The following is a 23,222-nucleotide window of genomic DNA, read 5'->3' on the forward strand; positions in this document are numbered from 1 at the left end:
CCAGGTTATATCACCCTTGTTTCCTCAGCAGGTCCATCTGGGTTTCTTCTAGGAGCTGTAAATGCAGCGACATTGAATAACTTGTTCAAAACAAGTATTTATCCATAGGAACACAGCAGTCAGAGAAGAGGGTTAAAATAATGAAAATCTCTCATGTGCGTAAAATTTAAACTTAGCCTTTCCTGCAAGACTCAAGTAGGCAGACTTATCCCCGGTATCTCTACTGTCCTGAGGACTCGGCTACAGTCAGTTTCTCGGCAGACACTACCTACCCCCAGCTTCAGGGCTGAGATTTAAACAGTTATCAAGTTCTTTGTACAAAGACACACACACCCAGATTCTCCTCTCCCCTAGTTATCAGCCCTTCTGCTGAGACCCTCAAAGGTTTGGATACCTGTATTGTTTAAGTCTAAGGCCTTGGCTACACTCACACTTTACAGCGCTGCAACTGGGGTGTGAAAAAACACCCCCCTGAGCGCTGCAAGATACAGCGCTGTAAAGCGTCAGTGTAATCAGGGCAGCACGGCTCCCAGCGCTGCACACTACACCCCTAAGGGATGTGGTTTACATGCAGTGCTGGGAGAGCTCTCTCCCAGCGCTGCCGCTCTTACTACACTCACTTCAAAGCGCTGCCACGGCAGCGCTCCCGGGGCAGCGCTTTGAAATTCCAAATGTAGCCATACCCTTAGCTTCAATTTCAAACCCATTAGGATGGTATGATTGTTGGTTGCTTTATAGGGAAGAGGTCAGAATATTTAGCACAACTAAAAAAAGGAGCTTTCAAAATAAATTCTTTGATTCCTGCTTTTCTGATATTGCAAATCACACAAAAGCCTACCTGGCTGAACTAACGTTGGAGGGGAGGGAGATCAACTTAGGGTGGTGGTCCTCAAATTTTTTCTGTCCCCCCACCCATAATGGAATCCATCTGCAGCTTGAGGCTGGGATGCTGGGAGCAGAGACCAGAGCAGGGCTGAATGGCACTTCCTCCCCACCCTCCATGGGGCATGACCCCTGCACCGCCATGTCCCCCTGAACATGTCTGTGTCCTCCTGGGGGGTGCTCCCACAGTTTGGGGAGCACTGATATTCAGCAAGTCAATAAAAAGTGATCCCAGAGCCATCTAGCATACAGAAACAGATAGTGTTTTCAGACTCAGCTGCAGTAGACTCAGATTTAAGATTTGTTACCCAAAGCAACTGTGCCTCAAAACAGACGGACAGATATTGAGCAATCAGCTAATGCAATGTATTAAATAGCGATAACCAGGACAGCAGATGAATACACAGGTCAACAACTAGCCACACTGAGTTGCTTGTAGGCGACAACACCATAACGTGCAAGCAGAGCTTTTTCCATTGAAAATCCTGTGATGCTTCTGCCACTTAGCTACATTAATCTTCAGAGTCCCTCCCTCCCTCCCTCCCTGAACACTAGTGAAGGAAGCAAGCATGAAAGGAGCGCTCACACTTCAGCTGGAACATTCAGACAGGCCGGTGATAGCTCAGGCAAGGATTAGCTTGGTCCTGTTCAGAGAAAAGGGGCTTTACTAGCTTTGCTTTGGGCTCATTTGGAAGTGAACACGGACACTTCCACTTCAGTGGAGTCCTGCTAGCAAGCCTGTCTGTGTCAACTTACAGCTTCCCACATACAAGATACACAGCAAAACCAAGTCTGAATGCCTGATCTGGATTAGCCACTGGTCTTTCCCTTTGTGAAAGGGAGAATAAAAGCAGGCATTCGCCAGAACCACCACCAGTGAAATGATAGATAGTTGTTTGGCCTCAATTCCACTGGCCAATCTCACACACCAGGTGACTCTTAAGCCATGGCTCTTTCAAAACTTTGATTCATCGTGGCCCTGCTCTGCCACATGGTAGGCCAGAAACCAAACACCTTCAACAGTCGTATTTGTCTAGTCCTGGACACATCCTAGTTAGACCAGGAAAGGATGTGCTGGAGGGTCTTGGAAGGCTGAGGGTATGGCCACACTTGCACTTCACAGCGCTGTCGTGGCGCCAGCGCTGGGAGAGAGCTCTCCCAGCGCTGCACGTACTCCACATCCTCTACGGGTGTAGCTTGCAGCGCTGGGAGCCGTGCTCCCAGCGCTGCGGCACTGTTTACACTGAGGCTTTACAGCGCTGTATCTTGCAGCACTCAGGGAGGTGTTTTTTTCACACCCCAGAGCGTGAAAGTTGTAGCGCTGTAAAGCACCAATGTAGCCATGGCCTCAGACAGTCGGGGTGGGGTGGAGGGAGTGGAATAGGAAGAAGTCAAACATGTTGAGCCTATTCATAGAGCAGCCACTAGTCCTATCCTCCTGGGGCACCAATTGTAAGCTTCAGTTTTATTTCAGGACAGTGAATTACAGCAGTTTGTCAGCAAACAAAGAAACAGCACAGAAGAGCAATTACACTTCCTGCAGTTCTAAATGACAACAGAACACTGCACAGGTTCTGAATCCTGGCTGTTTAACAGTCACTTGCATTTAAGGGGATATGATAACAAATCTAGTAGCCCTCAAGGTTTTGTTTTTTTTATGGAATAGAATGACTTTTCTGTAACTGCTAGGATATTTTTGCCAACAGCAACTTCTCTCACTACAAGACAAACTCATCTGCAACACACATCCTTTCAGACACTGGCTTAGTGAAGCCTGGCTCCAGCTTGGTCTCTAGAAGTGCATCTCCCTTAAAGCCCCAAGTTGGTTGGTTTTAGAAGACAACCACTACACAGACTGTGCTAAGCGAGGGTATAACACACCCCAAAAACTCAGAAGCTGGCAGCATCTGAGCAAAATGCCAATTCCGCTGCCAAGAAGCAAATGGGTCTAGTTTAAATAAGCAAAGTTGTCAGAGATCAGATATTTGTGGAACAAGACTGGATGTCTGTGTGACATCAGCAGCTGTTCAGCAGAGAATTCAGAGCTGCCAAAAAAGCTGGGATTCTTCACTTCCAATGCTGGCAAGTTTTTCCATCCTCTGTACCCCAGACAAGAGGTTTCCTCCTCAAACCAGCTCCTCTTTAGATATAGGAAGTCAGTCGAGATCAGCTGAAGAGGAAGAAGAAAAAACTAAACAGACTACGTTGGTGCTCCCGTCCTGAGCATGGCAAGCCCTTGCGCTAAGCCAAGATGAGAAACAACCGTTATGGGCAGGGATAAGGCCAGACCCAGGATGACTACACCCAGCATGCAGCCCGCATGAAACTGCTGTGGGGCCATGTTACACGGTTCCACTCCGCATATTAAGTTAAAAGCTATGCCACTTCCTATTGCCAAGCCACATCATCACACCAGACCTCTGCTATCTTAGGAACAATATATTCCCATTCCTCCACATGTGATTCTCCACAGGGTGTGTATGTTCTTCTCCCAGGGCTCGATGGATTTAAACATTTATCCCAAGTTTTCCAGTGAGCATTTATGGCAAGAGTCCACTTGAGCCTATGGCAGGTCAGGCATCCTGGGCCAGTAAAGAGGCTTAGCCGTTTTGCCAAAGCAGCCCAAAACCCCATGCTTTCAAATCCACCATAAAGAAAAAGGGAAAATAGTTTTAAGAGGGCCCCAAAAGGGCTTGCTTTTTTTTTTTGTTTGTTTTTTTCTTTTGAGGACATGAAGCCCCAACACAGAGCAGCACAGAGGAATCAGCACCACTTGGTCAAATTCAGCAATGCCAGCTTTTTATTTTAATCCAGAAAAACCCAGCAGTTTTCACAGCTCTTTAGCTTAAAAACCATTGTAAGGTTTTTCCAAAGAGATAAGCTCTTCCTGAACGCCTACTGTAGAAAGATTAAGTGCTTGAAAGATTGATCCAGTTTCTTTGCTTTACCCAAAACAAGTCACGCCAATAGAACTAACCCACTCTGCTCCTTTGTGTCAAGAACATCAAAGGCTCAGTTAACGGACCCTCTCTCTCGCATGGCTGAGAGGTGCAGATGGAGGAGGAGAAGGGGAGAATTCATTAGCTAACTTGGAGGTGTACAGTATAGGTGGGGGAATCCCTGCAAAAATAAGGACAATGCAGTCCCTAGGTGCTTAGATGACTCATGGGAGACAAAGGAGCAGTGGCAGGATTTTAGTTTTGTCCATACAGGCAACATTCGTGAGCAAGTGATAGCTAATTGCCAATCTTGGTGCCTTGTGTTTTTCTGCATCTAAAGACACCCTTGCCCACTCATCTACCATTCCTTCTCTTTCAGCTGGCAATTAAGAGATGCTGCAAGGAAGCAGATATTCAGAAGTGATTTAAAAATCTTTAAATGAAGAGTTCACGTGCTCAAGTCTTCAAGCAGGATAAGCCAGTAAACAGGGCTTCTCTGAATGTTTTACTATCCCGAAACACTTTAGATTGGCTTTTAAAATTAGCTTCTTGTACCCCCCTGAGGTTGTTTAAGAACACATGCTAGAACTCAGGGTGCTGGGGGTGTGGCAGCACACCTGGACTTGAAGTGGTTTCCAACATATACAGGGTTCACAGTTTTGTTAAATGGCTCTCAGCAGCCCCACTATCAAAATGCCACTGGATAAATGATGCCTCAGGACAGATGAGTAAAAATTCAATATGCAGCATTTTAAACAAGCACAAGATTTATTTCCAGAAGCTTGAGATAAGAATGCTGATAAACACTTCCAGTTTTTCCCTTCGGTGATCTTTCTGCTCCACACTGCTAACAGAATAACTCCCTCACTGAGTTTTAGTACAACTAAAAAGCGTAGTCTCCCCTATATAACCTTCATTCTAATTAGCTGGTGAGTACTTCACATCTGCTTTTTGGTACAGAGAACTTCAATAAACCCAGGCTGAGGAGCTGCTACCTATGTTTAAGAGAACATTTAGGAAGTATGACCTCATTCAAAATAACCTTTGGTTAACTCTGATCCCAGGGGCAACACGGCTGCTGAAAGTTTTGCATTAAGAGACAGGAGCTAGCAAGTCATCTGGCCTGTGGGTCAATTTTGCCTAACAGGAATGTGCCATTGACACTGTTTTTACTCCATAGCCATGGCTACAATTAACAGAGAGACAAGCAGAAAGAGTATTTTAAGCCAGAAGGTGTTTACAGATCTATGTATTAATTGCTTGCCAGATGTGTTGCAGGTGAGGCTTGAATCGGAGGTCCGTGACTTCCACAAGAGATTAACCCATGCTATGAATACAGTCATTAACCCCCTGAACACCACACCCCTCAATATACCTTGTGCCACAATCCAGGTTCGATGTCCATTGCTGTCAACAGAAAGTGCAATAAAAACCTCACAGCACCAAGTTTCGGAGTTGGGGTTGATTGACTCAGGCTAGCAGGGCTCAGGCTGTGGGACTAAAAATTGCAGCAGACACGTTTGGTCTTGAGCTGGAGCCTCGACTCAAACCCTGTGAGGAGAGTGGGTCTCAGAATCCAGACTCCAGCCCAAGTGTCTACCCTGCACTGTTTAGCCTATCCTTCCTCCAGCCCAAACTTATGTCAGCTGACCGGGGCCAGCCATGGGCATGCTGCAGGTCTTTTACTGCAACTGTACCCAGGAAAGTAATTCCTGATGCTCTGCATGTGTCAGCAATGCCTTCTCAGAACTCTGTGGGATACATTGAAATTAAATATTATCCCCCATTTATCTCTGCCTGGAAATCCTGAAGCTTTAGCCTCTTAAAATGTGCCTATTAAAAAAAAAAAACCACCACACACAAACACACTTCTCTCAAGAACAGCCGTACACAGCAGTTTGTGTCTTGGGGAGAGGAGAGAGTCTCTCTGCCTAGGGACTCAAATACAGCAGTCTCAGGAGGGTGCAATCAAAATCTGATTAGAAAAAACAGTATGCAGTTTAAGTACGCTTGAATCAAAAGTCGCTATTTAGATAAGTTTTTTGCTGTCTAATGAAAAAACGCCTCCAGCATGTACAAGCTGTCGTACCAAGGGAGTGGAGGGGGAGAAATGGATAGGAATTTAAAGCCAGGAGGCTACAGAAAATATTTCAGCAGAAAGATCCAGAGTGAGATTGTCTGACAATGGAAATTCACTAGGATGAAAATTTTATTTCTTGGGTCTTTCACTGATAAGTGAAGAGTCAATCTCAGTCAATTCAAGGAGACAGAATTAACTAACTCTGGCTGAATGGTTAAGGTGCTTGACTATAGTCCTGAAGGTCATGGGTTCATGTTTTGCTCAATCTCAGACTGAAAGGCTATTTCCAGTTCACCCTGCTGCAGAATGGGTATCTGATTCCATCCGGTTAGAGCAGTCAAAGGCAGTTGGATGGGATGCTGGTCAAAGGATTCCATTGTTTGCCACTGGCTGTGAAACTGGCTTGCGTCTGCCCAATGAGCCCAATTGACTTCTGACTTTTATACAATGCTTTTCATCAGTAGATCTCAAAGTGCTTTGCAAAACTGAATATCATTCATCAGTTTAGAGAGAGCAGAGAAAGGTGAAGTGATTTGCCCAGGATCTAATGGCCAACTGAACAGCCAGGTCTTCCAGTTTCCAGCCCTATGTTGTATCTTCCGGACCATGTTCCCTCCTTCTCTTCTTAAAGGTGCTCAGCTTATGTGTGATAATGGCTCCCTGTTTTCCTATCTAAGGGGTTTCCACATTGGGACTGCCTCTAGGAAGTGATGCACGAACAGCAAAACAGCCTATCTAGTGTAAGAATAGTAAGAGGCCGATATGGTTCCAGCAGAGGCTCTTTAAATGACCTGAAGAGTCAAAAAGGAACCCTTATAAGTGAAAACATGCACCAATTGCTAAGGAGGAGGTGTACAAAAGAACAGCACAAGCATATAGGGATAAAACCAGAAAGGGTAAGGTACAAAAGGAGTTACACCTAGCAAGGCACACAATGCAATATGAAGAGGGTCCACAAATACGTTAGGTGCAAGAGAAAGCCAAAGGGGATTGTTGGTTCTCTACTGAGCAAGGAAGAAGAAGAGCTACACATGGATGACATCAAGGGGGCAGAAGTATTTAATGCCTGATTTGCTTCAGTGTTAATTGTGGCCAGATATTCAGCACAAGTATTAACAAGAGGGGAGGAACACAAGAGAATTGATCTGAAATTAAAAAGACGAAATTCAATAAAGTTCCACACTTAAGGAAAAAAATCAAATGCACAACTACAAAATGGGGAACAACTGGCTAGGTGATAGTACTGCAAAAAGGATCGGGGAGTTATAGTGGATCACAAATTGAATAGGAGTCACCAATGTGAGGGAGTTGTGAAAAAGGCTAATATTCTTTAAGAACAAGTTGGACAAACACCTGTCAGGTATGGTCTAGGTATACCATACTCTGTATACAGGCAACTGGACTAGATGACTTCAAGGTCCCTTCCGGCCCCACATTTCTATGATCCTATGAACTTAGCAACCAAAGGAGTACTCACTAAGGCCCATTTCAGTCAATACCCTCAATGGTACTGACAGCAGACTACCAGCCAAGAGTCCTACCTGGAGCTCCTTATCCGAGTACTTCTGAGGGTTTTTGCTCCCTTGGCTCTTCTTCCGAAGTTTTTTCAGCTCTGCCTGGCACTTCTCTAGCGCGTCCCCTTTGCTCCTTTGCTCAGTCTGGTATTTCTTCAATGCAGCCTGAATATAAAAACAGGGGGAAGCACTGAACAGCTGAAACAATGGCTCAGCAGATTAGCAGAGGTTTTCTGCTCCTAATGAGCACGGTTTACATTCTCCTTGTAGCTAAGGCTTTCACAGCCACGTTCCTGATGCAAGAGGCATGTTTTAGAACACTTGCACGTTTACAAGGCAACTGTGCAGCCATCCTCCTCTGGGAGATGAGGGGACACCAGATTCCCAATGACCCAGAAAGCAGAAATATCAGCACACTGGTGGTTTCACGGTGGACTACCAAATTAAGAAAAAGGATCACTCTCCTCTTTAAAAACAGCAATCACTAGCAGCAATGAGAGTTAGACTGCATGCTCCTTACAGCTGGGAGCGCAGGATGACTGGAAAGCACCTACCATATTCTGGACAATACCATAACGCAAATAGTCATTCATAATTAGTATCTGTTCACGCAGATTAAACAGAAAATGTTAAGTGTGGCCATCACAGAGTTGAGATGGTTGGAGCCCACAGGTTTTAGAGCACCAGAGTATTTTTTGCTAAAAATCTGCAACATGGTGAGAGGCTGGTCTTTAATTCCAGCAACTGTATTCAGGATTACATGAAGGTAATGGGATCCCAAACAAGCAGTCAAGGTGGAACACTTGCACCCCCATATTGACTAGGACAAACTTGCAATGCTGGTGGAGAAGGCAGCAGCAAATAGTCAAAAAAAGAGCTGGGAACATGCTCATGTTTATTAAAATAAGAAGTTTTGATTTACTTACACTTAGATACCTGGAATCCAGTTCTACTTTCTGCTCCAGTTGTGTCAGTAGCTCATTGTGAAAAGACTTCAGCTTGAAGACAAAAAACAAAGCACATATTCTAGCAAACACTGACCTGGCTTTAAATCCAAATACAAAAAGAGAGCACGAGTGTGTGATGCAGAGGACAGTTTAGTGAGGAAGAGATGAGGGGATGTTTGCAAAGTAGAATGTATACAGGCAACAGCAAGCTGATGGAGAGCAGTGGATGAAACAAGACAGAGTGAAGAGAGACAGACAGTGGATACACCACAGAAAGAGGCACGTTAACATTAGGGCAGCCAATTGGCCATGGGAAAACAGGTATATAATTGGCTACATGAAGGAAGAGAGGCTGATGGCCTGAGAGAAACAGATGGAAGCCCATATGGAGAGAGACCCAGTAGGAGAGGCTGGACATCAGCAGGATAACCCAGTTCTAGATAAAGTCAGTATATGCGGATAAGAAACTGAAGCCCATTTTGCTCCCTGGTCAGAGCGCTGGAGGACTGATGCTAACTGGCTCTGCATGAAGTAGATTTGTTGAATAGCTGGCTCTTTTGTCCAGACAATACCACTTGCACAAGTGCTCTCTAGACATCCTAGTGCATTTGATCCTCCCTGCACAATGTATTCTTTTATTCAGTCCAGGTTTGCTAAGTGAGGTTTCTACTCATAGCTAAACACTTGGCAATTATTTCATGCATCCCCTCTGTGCAGTACTGTGGTTGCATTGCCACACTAAAATGCAGCTAAAGGCCACCAAATTGCTGAGACACCTGCTGGTCCAAAAGCTTCCTGCTGTTCCCCCTCTGTGTTTGGCCCATCCAGACTCTCTAGAGAACACGTCTGCAAGCTGTACAGTACTTACCATCTCTTCCAACTGAGTTTGAATCTGTCTGTGAACTTCTGCCATCTGGAAGAGAACATCCCCTAGAAAGACAAGAAACAGAAGGAGGGTTTTAAAGACACTCAGCTCTTTCCAGACGACATCATGCACACCGATGCAGCTGGGAAGGATGGGGACATTCGCAACAAGACTGAAGGAATGAGAGATCAGATTAAGTGTTTTGCAGTTTGAGTTTACAGAATAAGCTCAGTGCTCTTGGGCCTTCACAGAGCGTTTATGCATCAGAAGCTCATTTAAGTCTCAAACATGCAGATGTTTAGCTAGGAGGTTTGGAAACCTACATGCTGCCTCTTCTGATTATGCAATGCAATAAAAGGAGGGAAAAAAGGAAGCAGCAGCAGCAGCATGAGCAGAGGACCCTGGAACCCTGCATAAGTGTGAACTGTCCACACCAGAAGCACAGTTCTGCTCACTACAGCCAGCACTATGAGCACATGCACACTAGTATAATCCTATTCCTGAGTCAGCACTGAACCTGGCTTCCCAGCATGGTACTAGAGGGTGCTGTGAAGCTGAAGGTTCTAGCTTTTGGACAAGTCAAGTCATGATACAGAGATCCCCACCACTCGTGGTCATTAAGGGATCCCCTTGACACTTACTCCAGGTGTATGGTCATTAGCCCTGGTGTCCTGGCCCAAGTCCAGACTGGATAATTCTACTCCGCCTCCCTTTCCTCCCCAGTGTAGTTCAACAGGGAAGTTCTTCCTCGCTTTCAAAGACTGGAGCATACAGTAGGGGTGACAGAATGGCTGCTGCATTCTCCCCTGGCAGAGAACGCATTGCAGTGGGGAGTAACCCACTCCCTCCTTTCTATAGCCGAGGCATGGGTTTTTTGAAGTACTCAGAGATCCCTCGGGATAAGAGGCAATATGCCAGCCCCCGTGGACACCTTAGCGACAGAATAAAAGGAACATCTGTGAGAGCCAGGTCTCTACTATAGCAAAAATATGGAGCAGATGTAATTTGAGGAGGGGAGTTTCTTCAGTCCTAGAAGCAGATTAGGTCTGGTTAGAGGAACATATGCTATGGGATCAAAAATAGCGATTCACAAAAATCCAGCAGCATCCAGGGTAGAAAGTAAGAGCCTATGTAATGGGCCTGTGGAGGCTGCTCAAAGCCCCATGATGCAAAGGTGGCACAGCTACCATCAAGGAAAAACTTGGAAACCCCCCCAAGTGCAGGAACAGTAGCCATAGTTACAGCCGCTAATCCCAGCTCAGCCGTGCGTTTCTTACAGCAAGCACAGCCATTTTGAACCAGAGGAGTGATGCTGTTAGGAACTATTTTACTCTAATTCTTCTCAGCTCTCACCCTTCTCCAGCCCCTTCTGGCTTCTGAGTCCAGGGCATCCACTCTGGGCTCTCCCACAGCGTGGCAGTGGCAGCTCAGTGGGGACCTCAGGGCAGGTGAATTAAGTCTCTCCTCTAACAGAAGTTCTCTGCACTTCCACCCTCCTGTATTTTACAGGGCAAGTGTCAGTGTCCCGCTGAACTCGCTCTGACCACAGCGCTACTCAAGACACACTGCTGACAGTCAGGACTGCCAAACAGCTCTTTCGGGATTAAAACCCCCTCCCAATACACTGTGCTGGGAATCACACATAGCAACAACTGATGCTCTAAGTAATCTCGCAGGCCGATTGAGTCTTTTATTCAGCATTGGTTAATTCTGCTCTGCTCAGCACCTCACAGCCAGGCTGCAAGCGTCTATTAAAGGGAATGTAACAAAAACAAAGCATCCTCACTATAGATCATTCCCTGCAGAGCAGCTCTGAGCTCCCAGTGCAACGACTGGCAGCAACACACCCTACCTTATACAGGACCAACCTCAGACAGCTCAGTAATGCCAAAGCAGCAACAGCAGGGTGGGAAAAGCAGGCACAATCTCATCTCAAGGCAACACAGGTGCCCAAATTAAGCATGCTAAAAAAGGGGCTAAGAACCACCTAAGTGTTTAAGTCAGACCCCTGACAAACCCACAACGGGCTGCAATTATGGCTACCACTCTGCCCAGCCACTGGACTGGATCTAGGCTTGATGGGGGCTGAGACCCATGCATGTTGCATATTGTAGCATAGTGTGCAGCAACATGAATGGGGTGGGGTGGGGGAGGGAGGCCTTGCTTTTGTGGGCTGAATTGATATGCTCTTCTCAAAGCATTTTCCCCAACATTAAAAAGTTACCACTGAGACCCAATCCCTTATGTTATCATCATCAAGTAGTTGGTGGGTAACAATCTTATCTACTTATGGCTTGATAGGGTAGGATTATTTACAAGTGCACCTTTGGAAGGTGGCAAAGCACGCATCCAATGTTGATGCACCAAGAGGCAGTAAGCAAAGCCGCAGGGACAGCTGAACTGGATGGCAGGAGTGGGTGGGAGAGGAAGCCCAGCTTGAATTTCCCCATTTGAAACTTCACAGGATTCTGGTGTTTAGGGAGAGCAAGCTTGTCTAGAACCTGGCTCTGAGTCATCTCAGGCTATGCTCTCCTCCACAGGTAGATGTAAGGACCAGAGCCTAGAGAACGCATGGAATTGTAGAGCCTCACCACAAGGCACCTTGCAGAACAGTGTAAAAGTTCAAGAAGCAGCTAAGCAACGTTTAATGCTCTCACGGCAACTGTTACCATCACAAATCTCTGCAATGAACCCTTTCAAGCATGAAACTAAAGGTCTGGGCAAGAGGTTAACACTACAAAATCTACAGGAAATTGCTCTCTGGTTGAGAGGTGGAAGTGAAGTGGTGGGAAGCACACGGTTCGCTCTGTAGCAAGGAGAAAAGTGATGCAATGTTTAACTCAGCTGTGATTTCTTCCACGTGTATTTTTATCTGCTAACACTAACCCTCACGCCACCCCCTCCATTTCACAGGGAGCCAGGCAGGTTAGGTGACATCTCCAGCATCACAGGAGGAAGAGTTCTTGTCAGACTCATGAGTGGAACTCGGGACGGCCTGGCTTACACCACGCCTTTTGCTGCATTGTGCAAGGGCGGATGTTCTCATAAAGAGGGTGTACAACCATTCAGTCAAGCACTAGCCTTTTAAAGAACCAGGGAGAATGGTCTCTGCTCCAAGAAGTTTGCAGTCTAATTCAGAAAGATGAAAGGGCCCATCCCAAGCACTAGAGGGAGAAGTAACCTCACCACCACCACCAGGACCTCTCAAGACACATTCTTTAAACCTGATCCCAGAGACTTCTGGCAAAGATTTTAAATCTTTGTTTACAGTTTCCTTTCCACATCAAACTCTTCACCCCTTTCCAGACCAATGTCCCCAGAGCACTGGCAAAAAGTCAGGACATGTGGCACAAATGAGTAGCTTTCCCCACCCAACAGCAGCAGCACCACAGACCTGGGCACCATGCTAGAGATTTATTCTACCAGAATGCAAGCCATTCCCAGCAGCTCCCCAATCCAGGCTTCCTCCAGCATGGCCACAGGGACGCTAGCAGCAGATAAAAACCACACTTCTAAAACTCAGCTAGCCTCTCTGAGTCTGAAGGATGTCTTGGTGTGCTCAGAATGCTCATCTTGAGCTATATACGTCTATAAAAGCCACAACCCAAGTCATTTTATCTTAAAGCTGCTGCTAAGATAAACAGGATCCAGCAGCAAGGAAGGGGTTAAAAATCCATGAATAAAACCTCAAGGTAATTCAAATTTAAGCATTTAAAATGGTCTCTGACATGGATTAGAATCTGCAGCATTGTACTAATCCAGGACATGACAGCACATCTTCCGCTGCTGAGAGTTCGGAGAATTTCAGGAGGAGGATTTATGGCTTACACCCTGCTAGCATCCAAAGGCCCCGATCAAGATGCATGCCCTGTTGTGCAGGGCTTTGCATAAAGGGACTAGTTATTCCAGTGACCTTGGGAGTGACAAATGTGAAAAGGTTACTCCCACATTCAGGGTTTCTGTTGGTAATGAAAACGCCAACGCAACCATCACCTTGCAGTGAACTTGGAGAAAGGAAAGCATGTGGGTTACACAATTACTTACGCCCATTAAATTAACTCACAACCCCCCACTTGAGGGGGAAAAGCAGCCAATGGCTAAGACTTGCCTGGGGCCACATCACAGCCATGGGAGTTGAACTCTGTGGCTCTGTCATATGCTCCGAACACACCCTTAAGTCCAGCCCGGAGTCAGCTGGTGGCAATGTCATGGTTGCAAAGAATGTAAACAATGATTGGATACACAAAGCAAACCTGAATTGCTATTTCAGTCCACATCTGACTCACATGACTATTTTCATGAGAACTATAGGCACCATTGTGAGTCCACTGGGCTCTAAACCCACCACACCCAAGGAGAAACCGCTCAACAGGTTGTTTCACATGGCTTTCTGGGGCTGCTATCAGCCAGCGTTTGCATGCTAACCTCACAGAGGTTAACACACAATAAGCACGGGCTGCGCCTCCCTTTGTGCAGAGAAGTTTCACCTTGAGGTTTTCCAGACCTGGGGATGGTCTTCACCACCATTTCCTCCCCCCGCCCCCAGGCATCAGGGCCGTCCTTAGGATTTATGGGGCCCTACGCAGTATTATTAAACTGGTGCCCCTATGCCGGATGGCAGCCCAAGCTCACAGCCTGGTGGGGGAAGGGGAGGAGGGACTTGACAGCAAAGGATAATGAGATGCCTGTCCTGCCTCGTGGTGGCGGAGAGTCACAGTTCCCTGCAGAGACTTCCATGCCCTCTCCCTCATGCAGAATGGACATGAAGAAAGTACTTAATTAAAAGCACTAAAATTTAGGAATAAAAAATGTCAGTCACAGGTTTTTTGATATGCCCTGAAGTTTGTCAGAGATTTATTTGCAAAAACTTCATAGTAAGGGTGAGTCAGCTGTCCTGCTGAATACAACATTACATATAATGGAATACATGATGCAGCTCTTCTCTGTTTTACATTTTCTCAGTCAGTATTTCTAAGATGAATTTATATTTTAAATGTACTCAAATCTTAAGCCAGCATTCCAGATTACTATATTTAACTCACTGAAACAAAGACATTCTTTTAAATTAATCAGAGAGGTTTAGTGTGTTCATAACAATGTTCATTGCTTTTAGAAAAAGGGAACAGTAATTTACTTTGTGTGATCTCCATAACAAGAGACATGGTTATGAAATTTCAACAACTTTAAAAAAATATGTTTTCAAAGAATTTAGGTATAACTAGGATTTTGTCTTACTAAGGTATTGATTTTGCTGGAGGGTTCCTTTGAAAACTAGTTCGTCGGATAGTCAGAAGTAAAGAAAGGGAAACTCTTTGTCCAGCTATCTGGAAGGGAAGGACTGTTGTCCCTTTAAGGGCTCTCTTCAGTGGGGAGTGGGGGGAGAGGTGGTGAAGGGATAGACAGAAAGGACACAGGAAGACTTGGAAGCACTTTTTTTTAAACTATAGTAATTAAAATGTGTATTTTAGATAAGGGAGGTCTTTTGAAGGATTTATTTAAAAAACTATGTCTGAAGATCCATGCATTTAAGGCTAAAGATGATTGTGCATCTAAAACTCTATGCAAGCATTTTTTAGAAATGTGATTTTATAATCTTCACCAGCTCACTAATGAAATATTTTTAAAGCAAATTTTAAACAAAGGTCCTGTAGACTGACATGTTCTGTGTAAATATTACATTAATGCACAACTGTTTGTGTCAGTAACGTCAGAAACTGACAGTATAAAAATTTATTTGGGCATAAGCTTTCGTGGACATCTGATGAAATGGGTTCTAGTCCACAAAAGCTTATGCCCAAATAATTTGTTAGTCTTTGAGGTGACACAAGGACTCGTCCTTGTTTTTGCTGATACAGACTAACAGGACTACCACTCTGAAACCTGTCTGTATATACCTTGGGGTTTGCAAATGCCTGTTAAATGGCTTTATTACCCCTTGAATGTCTCTAACAGTTTCAGTGTTGTGCTAATAGGTCTGGCAGGCTGGAGGTTTTTTCACTTTTAACTACTAGATTCCCTCCCAAGGAAGGCTCACCAGGCTACAGCAGCCATCTGTGGGAGCCTGCAGGAAGGGTCAGAACAGGGACAGGAAAAGAAGAGGGTGGATACTAAGACCCAGTGGTGCCCCAAATTTTCAGGTGCCCTACACAGCTGCCTATGCCTAAGGACAGCCCTGCCAGGCATAGACCCATTATGCATTTCAATCAAGTGGTTAAGTGCATCAGACCATGGAGTAAGTCCAGTCGGACAGAGATCCCAAACCAGACTGCCACTTGTTCTAAAATCCATGAACCGATCCAACCTGCCTTGTGATGGGAGCGAGAAGCCGTGCTGGAGCTGGGGAAGCAACCAAACATGTTCAAAGGGCCAATGGACTAAAGACAGTTTGTCATTAACTCACTAGAGTTGCAAGATTCCCGCCAACAAAAGTCTGCTCTCCTCTACCCAGGGCCGGCTTTAGGCCGATTCAGCCAATTCCCCGGAATCGGGCCCCGCGCCTTCAACGCCTTTAAAATTTTTATTTTTTAATTTTTTTTTTTTTTTTACTTACCCCAGCTGCGGTCTGCTCCGGGGTCGTCCATGGCCCCGCTCCCCTGACCAAAGCCCCGGCTGGAGCGCGGCAAGCCGCCCCGCTGCCTCAGCCGGAGCACTGCAAGCCCTACCCTGCAGCCCTGCTCTCCTGGCTGGAGCTCTGGGCCCTTTAAATAGCCCCTTAAGCCCTGGGATAGCGGGGGGCTCCGAGGGCTATTTGAAGGGCCGGGGCTCCAGCTGCCTCTGCCACTCTGTCCTTTAAATAGCCACCAGAGCCCCTCTGCACCCATGTATTCTCCAGGGCTCCTGCGGTATTTAAAAGGTCTGGGGGGGGGGATAGAAGCAGGGGATCCCCAGGCCCTTTAAATAACCCCAGAGCCCTGGGATAGCAGGAACCTTGGGGGCTATTTAAAGGGTGGGGGCTCCAGCTGCCTCTGCTGCACTCCCTGCCCTGCCTGCTCCAGCCCTGCCCTTCCCCGCCTGCAGCCAGCTCTGCACCCCATGCCCACAGCCAGCCCCTGCCAAACCCCCCGCCCTGTCTCTAGCCAACCCCTGCCACACACTTCTGTGGACCTGCTCAAAGCCAGCCAGCCCCATACACAACCCTGGCTGTACCAGCCCTGCACATCCTGCCCACATCCAGCCCCGCACCCCCTGCCCTGTCTAGCCAATCTCTGCTGCACCCCCCTGCCTGAAGCCAACCAGTTCTGCACTCCTCTGTCTCCAGCCCTCTCAACCCCTGCTGCATCCCCCTGCGGCCCTGCCTGAAGCCAGCCCACCCCACCCCACATCCCATTGTCTCCAGCCAGCCCTGCAACCCTTGCCCTGCCTGCAGCCAGACCCTATCTCCAGTCAGCCCCTGCCCTGACTCCAACCAGCCTCATGTCCACTGCTGCCCTGCAGTTCCCAGGGCAGTAACCCTGCACACCTGCCTCAATGAGGGGGGCAGGGAGCAGCTGGGACCCACACATGTGCACACTCACAGGGAGTGGCAGGGACCCACACATGTGAAATGGCGGTCATTAATAAGCAATCAACAGTATATGATGTAATGTACATAATATATAATTGTATTATTTATATAGTTATGGAAAGTAAATACATGGAAGAAATAAAAAGCTTTTTTTTTTTTTTTTAAGTCATCCCTGCCAGGGCCCCACCAAAAATGTTCGAATTGGGCCCCGCACTTCTTAAAGCCGGCCCTGCCTCTACCACTGGGGCTAAGCGTTGGCTCCTGCCCCAGAGTTCGCATGCCAAACCATCAGCAGGCAGCCACCCCCGAGAGAGGGGGAAGGGCCAAGAAGTGATGAGCCAACCCTGCAGTTCAGTCCAAATAGCAAAGGCCTGGACTTCACTGCTAAAGAAGGGGTTTTTTAACCCTAGAGTAACTCAGGCATGCGAGTTATCCAGAGGGAAAAAAACAGGACAGAGGAGGCACTTTGGTTTTACCCTGAGGAGCAGTTACCAACGGCAACCTCGGGAGGGGATTTGGGGCAACTTACCTCACAGTAAAACTCAAGTGGCCTGATCTTCACACCTCAAGATAGCTCACAGGCATTAGTAACCCCTGGTAAACAAAACAATCCACCACCACCTTCTTTAGCAGTGAAGATAAGGCCAAAGAGGGACACAATTCTACCCTTCCACCAGACTCAGTTAGCACTGACATTACCAGAATACTGAACTGACAGTGAACCTCTTGACATTCAGAGGAACATGCAAGAACCACTTTAACCAGGCTTCCTACATAGGTAGGGTGACCAGATGTCCCAATATTAGGGGATGTGTCATATGCTACACCACCACCCCCTGGGGGAAGGAGGGGAGAAAGTGTCCCAGTTTTTCACACTTGCTCTCTGGGTCACCCTATTCCCACAACAAAACCACACTAAAAAAAATAACGCAGTGAAGTCTAGCACTTGCTGATGGCAGGGAAGCCTGAACATACAACACGCATATGCTGAGTATCCCACGAATGCCGAGACCACACTGGAGGACCCCATACATACAAACTGTCCTCTGTAGTGTAGAATACACAAGGATAAAAACAGCAGCTGACCTAGAGCTTAAGACTAAAGACAGGATACACTGATCACCACCACCACCACCACCACAAAAAAGTGTTTCCCTGCTTATAAACTCTTTTTCGAAGCATCACAAAGCAATTCTAAATGCAGTAGAAGGGAGATAGCTACAAGTATGCTATATAGAGTAGGTACCTCTTGACCGAAGTGGAACACTAACAATGCTGATGAAACAACCCTTCTCTGTTCCAGTTACATACCAGGGCTCTCCTGGTTTTGTTCAGAAGACAGGACACATGCAACTGATTAAGAAAGTTGACTAAATAAAAAAAGGACTGCAATTAAATAAACTGGGTACCATTTCAAAACTAGGTCTTCATTACCCAAGGCTACCTTAAATGGAACATCGACAGAGCAAGAGGTATCAGGAGAGGAATGACACTTGTTTTTAAAGCCACTATTAAGATGATCATCTTATGGCCAAAGACAAGCCTGAAACCCAGCATTTGGGCAGCAGTTTGAACAACTGGAATCCACCTGCAACTGGATTCTAGGGGGAACAGATTTGTATGGGGGATATTTGTAATCCTCGTCTATGAGGAACTTGGCAGCAGTTTTATCTCATGCCTCACTCAGAGTAAAGAAAACCACAGCTGTGGTAGTCCAAGGGGAATGCGATTCTTGGCCCACCTGTGGGCAGCCAATCTTACTTTCTTCTATGCCACCAGCATGGCAGGAGGTCAGGGAAATTCAGCTGTCTTAAATATGTAAAAACTTAAAGATGAAGCTGAAGCAGAACCAGAAAGGAGTGCTGGGAGGACATGGCCATAAGACAGCCCGTGTTTTCCTATTTGTGCAGGAGGTAGCCTGTCGTTATGGTTAACATGGATGGGGAGAAGCTCTGGAGGCTAGACTACCACCAAGGGGAGTAAAAAACAAAGGCATTTTAAACAGCTAAAAATAAAACTGGTGACACTAGCAAAGCAAATGGATTTCAAGATTGTGTGTCCTGAAACCCTAGATGAAGATCAGATTCTCAATGGCTGGTTAGATGCCGTTAGCTAAATCCTTTGATGTCAAGCAAAAGGCATTCAAATCTAAGGAGAATGCATGGCAGTGGCTCAGAAGTAGGACAGCTTAAGCAGCCAAAATTTTAGTGCTTAGAGAAGCAAGACAAGCCCATGAAGAGACTTTTGTGCTTTTCTTTAGCCCCATTGGGGAAAACAGCAGCTCATTCCAGCACTGTTTGTGTGGAGGGACTTTAGGCGTTGGTTGAATAAGGCTGTTTGGCATCTTTGGGGGAAAAAAATCATTGCTTATGCTGTGTACAGAGCTGTACTGAGGAAAGTTCAATGACCAGAGGTGAAATCCTGGCACCATTGACGTCAGTAGGAGTTTTGCCATTGGACTTCAATAGGGCCAGAATTTCACCCTGAAAGTACAACTAGCTCTTCCCACTCTTTCAAGTTTTGGACGATGGGGGAGTGGCTGTCTGGAGAGTCTGCTCTTTCATGTGCCTGTGTAACACAGGGGGCTGATATATCACCAGTAAGTCAGACTTGTAACCTTTGCTACCATTTCCTGGTATGCTGGAGCTCAGTTCTGCAGAGGCTTAGGAATAGCTGCTCCATGGACTCTTAACGGAATGCAATAGCCCCCGGTTAATCACTAATTGCATATAGCTCTCATGCAGCCCATCCTCAAGGATACACTGGGCACTTGGTGAAACGAAGTGCTCCACACCAGTGAGATGTGTGAAATCAAGGTTGAAAACATAACCATTGTTTTTACAATCTTATTTCTTCTCAGTGTTAACATCTGGGCTTCAAGCTGATGAAAATGCAGCAAATGGTACAGATGGGATCCAGGTTAAGGAGATGTTCAGTATTAATACTGAACATCTCCTTCAGCCAAGTAACACGATTCTAGGACTTGACTTTGTCCCCATCCATTCTAAAAAGCAACAGGAAACAAGATCAAGCTACAAACATCTGCAGCTGGGGCGGGGGTGAGTGGGAACCTCTTGGGTCACCCAGCTCACTGCCTGGCACAAGTGTGGTACAAACACACCATTTCCTCTTGAAATTGTTTGCCTCTATTTCCTGCAGCTAAAAACAAGCAAGCATTTGCCAGGGTTCTATTAGCATCTCACCAGCCCTCTGGGACTGTGCTGTAAAGCAGAAGAAATCTTTGCAGTTGAAGCACAATAAATGGTGGGGCCCGAACTCATCAACTATCAGAAAGTTTAACAGGATCTAGTTTCTTTATTTAAAGAAGAGACAAGCCATAGAATAGGTCAAGTGCTTTTCCCCTGTATTTAAAGCAAACTCAAAAGTCTATCATTAATTTTCTGTAACTTTTTTTACACTAACCAGTTATCAAGCTGCATTTTTACTTATGTTAGAGATTCTGCATCAAAGGTCAGCTCTTTTCTTTTAGGTAGCTGCTCCCCTCCAAAACACATGCATTCTTCCCCCTCTGCATTCATCAGCAAATCTCTAACATCCAATTACCCAGGAAGCTTAAACAGGGGAGAGGTAGGGACTATATTCAGGGTAAAGTACTAATTAACAGACACAGGAGAGCATCAATATACAGACCTCATTACAATGGCGAAGATTCAGCCAGCAAGAAATTACATGAACCCTCTGCATTTGAGCACTAGTAACCCCAGTGAAGGGGGAGAGGGGAAAAGAGAGAGAGAGAGGAAACAAATACCTCCAGAGCCCAAATGTGGCAGAGGAACAAGAATTGTTGATATGCACTGGTTTAGCATCACAGCAGCTGTAGACTTCTTATAAAGGACACAATTGGTGAGCAGTATCCATAACCCTGAACAACTAGGCCTGCCTCTTGCAGAGCAGGTCTCCCCTAGAAGGCAGGTGGGGGAGACCGTCCATTTAAAGCTTCCGGTTACTCAGACTGAAGCATTTTCTACTCTAAGGCAATGAACAGCTTTATCACAGGGGAAAAAAGTGAGAACAAGTCACCTGTATTTGAAGGGACAATAGTATCTTGAAAGCTAGTTTACAGTAAAACATTAAGTACAAGTAGCTCCAGGTTTGACATGACCATTTTTGTGGTTTTGCAATCACATTTTTCTCTTAAAAACCCTCTCTTGTATGAAAGTTATAGAAACAGGGACTCTAGCTATACCAGTGGTTCTTACACTTTTGTACTCGTGACCCTTTTCACATAGCAAGCCTGAGTGCAACCCTCCCTCCTTATAAATTAAAAAACACTACTATTTGTTATCCTTATAAATGCTGGAGGCAAAGTGGGGTTTGGGGTGGAGGCTGGCAGCTCACAACCACTCCATGTAATAACCTTGTGACCCCTGAGGGGTCCTGACCCCCAGTATGAGAACCCAAGCTATATGCAAAGTGCTGAGAAATGCAAGAGGAAAGCAAACTGAAGAGACATTTCTCTAAATTTTCCATTATAGTCTTATCAAATAGTAGATAACAGCTCAAAGAAGAGAGAGAGATAAGTTGACTTTCCTGTTAAACACCAATAATCTCAGGCCATTTCAACATACACCACAGTTTATGCACGAGTATTTTATTTTTTCATCTGTATCTGGTCAAATAGCATAGCTGGAAAAAGCTAATTCAGTCAAGAGACAAGGAGAGGCCAGCCATTCAACTATGCACACAGTGACTTCGATATGCATTACGCACCTTTCTGACGCACACACTTAAAACATTCTGGATCCCACAGAGCACATGTGAAGAAATACTTAGTCAGCCTGTCTCATTTCCAGAATTATTTCTATGGAGGTCAATAAATCTTTCCTTTTCGCAAGGTCTTTTGTTTTCACATACGCCAGCAGATGTTTGGAAGGTGATAAGAATTTTTAGAGTGCAACCTTCCCACTGCCCTCCCCCTCCCTTCCACCACCCAAAATCGAGAGACAAAGAAAATGAGCCCCCATCTGAAGTGTGTCAGGCTTATCAAGGTTACTAATTGGATTGCAGAAACCGGCTAATTGAGAGTCACTCATTTGTTAGGCTGTGGTCTGTAGCAATTCCCAGTTAAAGGGACAGTCTGCCTCTTTGGGATTTAGGGATACTGAGACCTCTGCCTTCAAAGGTAGGCAAGTTTGGGAGACTTAACAGGCTGGTGATGTCTCTTTAAAGAGATTACTATTGGAGGAGTAACTAAAAATGAGAGGTTCCTACCATGCTACAGAGACTACACCAAACAAAGTCCATTGTTGGGGCAGTTATTAATTTAAGAAGGTTTTTGTTGCATTTTGGTACCTTTGATTTCACAGAGAAAAACCTATTTCCTGCAGGTTCTGATGTTATGTTTAAGTGGACTGTACTGAATTAATGTTAGTACTCAGCTTAGTCACTAGTTGATGATCAGCTTTTCCCAGCAAAATGGGCATGCTAACAGTGATTCTTTTGACCAATGTTATGGTGTACAGAAAAGTATTAAAGAAAGTCTAGCCTATGAAAGTCAAAGTCCCAGACAGACACTTTACAGACAGTGAAACAAAGCTATAGAAATGACTGGTACAGAATACACTTGCTGGCTACATTCTGTACCTGAAGGAAAAAACAAACAGACTACCCACGTGAAATGTGAAGAGCAGGGAAGGGGGTATGAACTACATGCAGTTTTGTTTTACGCAGAGTGTGCTCCTATACAGAGCGGGCTCTTCATCTTCACACTGAAGAAATCAATAGCCCTCTAAAATAGACTCTCACTAGGTTTGCTATTTCATTTGGACATCATGGTCAAGAATCAAGCAGCTAAAACTCCCATGTGCTATCCTGAGCGATTCATCTCTCTGCTCACTGGGGTTCCCAGGAACACATGCACAGCTTGTCTCTTGCCAAGCAGCTGAAGAAAGGCACAGCAACCATCCATCGGGGGTGCAGGAGGAGAAGCAGAGTCAGCAAGCTGGCTTTCTGAATCATCAGGGGCTAGCAGCACAGCTGTATCTCCACCAAGATTTAAGGGAGGCCAAAGAGCTGCTGTGAAGAGCGTTCTCCACTCAATGAGCCCCACATTTCGAACAGACTCCCTACTACGTCCCCACCATCCCCAAAGGCAGTTACTTTAAATCTGAGAAATTGTAGGATTAAGGCACACCAGGGCACGGCTTCCTATGTGTACAGGGCAGTTTCTTTCTATGACTGATTAGCTCTTAACATGATCATAAATGGGAGAGGTGCGGAGAGTCCATTCTCCTGCCAGTTCAGGGTTATCTAATTCAGCGCTTTGCTCACTCCCATGTGAAATGACTCAAGCAATGGGGCTTTCATTACTTCCACAGGGAGGTTACTCCACTAGCTAACAGGACTCGCCATAGGGGGGCTATTTCACAGTCTGACAGGCCTCGCCATTAGGCAACATTTCTGGACATTCAGCTTGGGTTTTCCTTTGTATCCCTCTCACAGGAGAAATGTAAACTGATGCGTTAAGCGAC

General features: G+C 45.8%; 1 protein-coding gene across 4 annotated transcripts in view; it reads right to left on the reverse strand.

The window, feature by feature from the left end:
• BAIAP2 (BAR/IMD domain containing adaptor protein 2) overlaps positions 1–23,222 on the reverse strand; it is a 93,659-nt gene that overhangs the window by 36,466 nt on the left and 33,971 nt on the right. For 3 of the 4 annotated variants that reach the window (XM_030533947.1, XM_030533950.1, XM_030533948.1), the window contains exons 4-6: positions 9,231–9,292; positions 8,342–8,413; positions 7,443–7,580 (exon numbers count right to left, since the gene is read on the reverse strand). In XM_030533947.1, the coding sequence (XP_030389807.1) occupies positions 7,443–7,580; positions 8,342–8,413; positions 9,231–9,292 (272 nt within the window). Of the gene's footprint in view, positions 1–7,442; positions 7,581–8,341; positions 8,414–9,230; positions 9,293–15,777; positions 15,824–23,222 lie in introns of those variants that run through there. The other variant, XM_030533951.1, reaches the window with a different exon arrangement.

This window comes from Gopherus evgoodei, chromosome 15 (genome assembly GCF_007399415.2).
Source record: "Gopherus evgoodei ecotype Sinaloan lineage chromosome 15, rGopEvg1_v1.p, whole genome shotgun sequence".
NCBI classification, from domain to species: Eukaryota; Metazoa; Chordata; order Testudines; family Testudinidae; genus Gopherus; species Gopherus evgoodei.